General features: G+C 34.2%; 1 protein-coding gene across 1 annotated transcript; it reads left to right on the forward strand.

Moving 5' to 3' along the window:
* The first annotated feature begins 309 nt into the window (after positions 1 to 309).
* On the forward strand, positions 310 to 1442 carry LOC145946788 (uncharacterized). The gene is made up of 2 exons (XM_083056546.1): positions 310 to 372; positions 831 to 1442. Exons 1-2 carry the CDS (start codon positions 310 to 312, stop codon positions 1440 to 1442), a joined length of 675 nt encoding a protein of 224 aa, XP_082912672.1.
* Positions 1443 to 4805: the final 3363 nt, after the last annotated feature.

A 4805-nucleotide genomic window follows, 5' to 3' on the forward strand; every position in this document is an offset into this window, starting at 1 on the left:
TCGATTCGAAGCTCACAAGGAGAAATCGCACAAGGATCACAGCAGAAAAACTGGGAAAACTCGAAGTTCTCGTAGATCACTGATTTTAAATATGCCGTATAATCCAAAATAACGGGGTCACCAGTTGTGGGTATTTTATATAAAATAACTAGACTTCGGATGTATTTATAAATCTTTTTATATAAAGTTAGATGTGTACAAGCAATGGTTTTTATAAAGAATGATAATTGAATAAATGTTATAAACAAAATACAATCTGTTGTTAAGCATCATTAATATATAACTAGAAGTTAGTAACAAATTAATTGAATGAGGTTGGTAACAATAAAAGTTCCTAAAATAAGGCAGGAATCGGAACAGGAACGCCTGTGGGTATTTTATATAAAATAACTAGACTTCGGATGTATTTATAAATCTTTTTATATAAAGTTAGATGTGTACAAGTGAATGGTTTTTATAAAGAATGATAATTGAATAAATGTTATAAACAAAATACAATCTGTTGTTAAGCATCATTAATATATAACTAGAAGTTAGTAACAAATTAATTGAATCACAAAATCGCGCGGTCGCGAGTTGGCTCTTTAAATCTTGTTTGCGTGATACTTTATTATCTTATAAAGAATTTGCGAGTCTCCCTCGTGAAGAAGGTATGTTATTAAAGTTTGTGAGATTTTCGACGGGAGAGATAAGGAGTCGACGAGGAGGGAATGAAAAGTTTCCGATGACGCCCCAAGAAAAAGCAAGTAACGGAACGAAGATCGCATCCCGGTATCCGTCGTCGCGGATCAACGCGGCGTAAACGTGCAAACACTCCGCATCGACGACAGCCGTACGGTTCTGTCAGTATACCCCAACTGGTCTACGAGCTCCTCACTATCGATAAGTACAATCAAGAGGCGAAACGCTTTCAGTCTCCGGAACGCTTCAGGACACCCCGTCGAAGAATACAGAAATATCACGAACGGCAAAGGCTTCCGTACGAGATGGTCGACCGGCGTGATAGCCCGGAATCCGTCCAAGTGCCCGAGTACGGGATGGAATCTAGACCCACGTCCATTGAAAGTCTCACGGAGTCGATGGACGCTGCAAATAACTCGGCGCCGAGTTCCGCGAACAGCAGCGTGTCTAATATCTCAACGAAGCCGATCGCGTTAGCGAACTCGCTCAACAGCGCCAGAGCGCTCTTCAGAAAGAAGTCCCTGGTTCAGCTTATAAACAATTATGTTAAAGCAGGCATCGAGGAAGGGAAGCGACAGGCGAAGAAGTACATCCGCAAGGCGCTGTCCTTTGGCGTGAGATCGGGTTACCTGATCCCGGCCGATCGACAGGGTAACGTGCTTCACGTGTGCCCGACCCTGGACACGGGATCTTGGAGCACAAGACGAGCTGACGTCGAATCACGTCGGGGTCACCAGTTGTGGGTATTTTATATAAAATAACTAGACTTCGGATGTATTTATAAATCTTTTTATATAAAGTTAGATGTGTACAAGTGAATGGTTTTTATAAAGAATGATAATTGAATAAATGTTATAAACAAAATACAATCTGTTGTTAAGCATTATTAATATATAACTAGAAGTTAGTAATAAATTAATTGAATGAGGTTGGTAACAATAAAAGTTCCTAAAATAAGGCAGGAATCGGAACAGGAACGCCACAAGTTCTAAACCGAGTTCGACACCTGTTAGTTCGACAATGAATCAAACTACTGCTACTACAACTCGTGTAATTACATAAACAATATGTAATTAAAATTTTAATCGCTTATCTAATTAAAAATTAACCGATTTATGTCGTGTCATTTTAATCGCAAAAATCTCAATAATCCATTAAAATTATTTTCAAACCGCGAATTATACAAATTTTATTTTCTATAGTAACATGTCATATGATATGAAAGATTATAGATAAAGGGAGCCTCGCGAGAGAGACTTCGGAACTCTTTGATGATACGTCATCTCGTTCGCTCTTTATTCATTCTCGCTCTGCCTTCGACGACATCGAGAACCTTTCCTTATCTACAATAAATTCACGAATGTAAATATTTTTTAAATAAAAATTAAAACTTTTAATTTGCATTTTATCGGTTTAAAAATAATTTTAATGGATTAATGAAATTTTAGCGATTAAAATGACACCAAACACGACATAAATCGGATAATTTTAAATTAAATATGTAATTTGAATTACTTGTTCAGTGAAAAATTATCCAATTTATGTTATAATTGATGTCATTTTAATCGCAAAAATCTTATTAATCTAATAAAATTACATTCAAAAATATAAAATAAAAAATATAAAAAATTTAGTACAAACAAAAGCCATTTGTCACATAAATAAAACAAGCCAGAAAAGTAAAATAAGTAATATTAAACCTCGGGAGAGATTTCAATGCTTGTTTACAAGATATGAAAGAAGAAAAGAAGAAAATAAAGAGAAAGAGAGAGAGAGAGAAATTTGGCTTTTAAATTTGTTACATTTCCTATATGTCATTTCCATAATAATGTGTATAATAATATATATATAATATCTGAAAAATGACGTGGAAAATGTGTGTATATATATATATATTATAAATTTAAGAGCTAAATTTTTCCTTTTAAAAAATACTGTGAATAAATGTTTTTGAAAAGAAACATCGTCATTTCGAAATATATACATGTACGATATATTTAAATAATTATATATATATACCAGGTGTCCCATTTTAAAGGACCCACTCAAATATCTCATTGTTAGAAACACTGCGTTAAATCGAAAAATGTTTCCTACAAAAGTTGTAGGGTTTCGAGGGGGACATAACATAGTAATATTCATATGACCTTGGACGGCGTCTCCAAGATCAAATGAAGGTGAGAATGAATTTTGAAAAGAAGAAAAAATATTAGGAAAATAAAAAAATGCTTCAGATAAAAGTTGTTCAAATTAATTAGTAGAAAAAGATGTTATAATAAAAAATATGGGTTTCCATTTAAAAAATTTATTCTCACCTTCACTTGATCTTGGAGGCGCCGCCCAAGGTCATGTGAATATTACTATGTTATGTCCCCCTCGAAACCCTACAACTTTTGTAGGAAACATTTTTCGATTTAACGCAGTGTTTCTGAGATATTTGAGGGGGTCCTTTAAAATGGGACACCCGGTATATAAATATTTCGTATATACTCGTATATACATATATATACTCTAAAATGATTTTTTTAAAAATTGCATTTCTCGTGTTACTATATACATGTATTATTTTATCACCTCTTAGGCCCGTATTCATAGTCCGTTCTCATATTTAAGACCTTCTTAAGTACAGTCTTAAGACGCCCTCTAGATTCATAGTCGAAAAATGAGTAAGGACTTGATCAAAATCTCAAGTTTTAACTTGTCGAAGATGATCTTATTTCTGAACGCTTAATATGTTTCATATACATATCTTATTTGACATAAGCACATGCTTAATATAATCTTATTAGTTATGTATTCATAGCCATTCAAGATCGTCTTATTTGACATATATATTGTTAAATAAGACTATCTTCGTCAAGTCGTGGTCAAAGAGGACTTAAGCAAAGTGAATTAAGGTTATGATAAAAGTAAATAAATAATACATAATGAATTTGGCAAATCTTGATATTGAAGATATTAATTTTTCAAATGATGAAGAAGATAATGAAGAAATTCGTGCATCAAAACGCTACATTCGTGATAAACAAAATCCATTTGAATTTTATAATGGGCAAGAATTCAAAAAAAGATTTCGCTTTTCAAAAAATTCTGTGATGTTTGGTATTTTACCATTGATAGAAGAGGGATTGGCAAAAATTAATAACCGCGGTTTGCCAATCTCTCCTGTTTTACAATTATTGATCTGTTTGAGATTCTATGCAACAGCAAGTTTCCAGGTTAGTTTATATACATATGTTACGTCCTGTGGACTCCACGATTCTTTTCTTTCAAAGAATGCAAGGCGATGATTGAAAAATCACAGGCGTGGGATTAAGACTATGATCTGGCAGGCGAAGCAGCTGACCGGAGACGGTTAATCGTAAAAATAAAAATAAAAAAAGGAGAGATACATACCAGATGTAACTCGCGGTGTCTGAAATTCTCGCTTTGACTAGTTGACAACTCGCGCTTGAAAAGCAATAAAAATCTTTCTTTTAAAGGAAAATTTTACTTAAAAAGCAATAAAAACTTTTTAGAAGGAAATCTCCACTTGAAAATAAAAATTTAGAAGAAAACTTCCACTTGAAAACGAATAAAATTTTACCAGACTAACAACGATAACCGAATCCAAACAAATGCCGCCTGACAGATCACCGAGATAATCTCGAGAGGATAATAAAAATATAAACCTCAACAAATTCTCCATTGGTCAAAACCTAGGGCCCTAAACAAAAGCCCTGACCAATCCCGATAAACTTTTAAAGTCAAGAGACGCCTCCGGGACTGAAAGGGCGTCATTGAAAAATTTCCTATTCGTCAGGAAATGTTAACAAACTAACGGGAAGGAGGAGCAAGAAGGTTTATATACCCGCGATATCCCTCGAGAGATTTAGATTTTTAGTCCGAACTTTCGAGCGCAGTTTGCCGTGTATAAGCTATCCGAGATCGTATCTAGACTCTTCGGACCTTTATACTTTCAATTTCGAAATCCGCTTTCAATTCGAATTTCGACGTTCGTTAGAGTGCAAGTGAAGAAAAAACATAGTGGAAGTCCGGAAGACCACACCAGACTAGAACCCTGCAGCAATTAACAACTCACTCTACTAACAGTAAGTCAAGACACACATATATGTATATAACAA

Source organism: Prenolepis imparis, unplaced genomic scaffold, assembly GCF_030444845.1.
Source record: "Prenolepis imparis isolate NDT839.2.m4 unplaced genomic scaffold, iyPreImpa1.0 SCAF_21, whole genome shotgun sequence".
In the NCBI taxonomy this organism is placed as follows: Eukaryota; Metazoa; Arthropoda; class Insecta; order Hymenoptera; family Formicidae; genus Prenolepis; species Prenolepis imparis.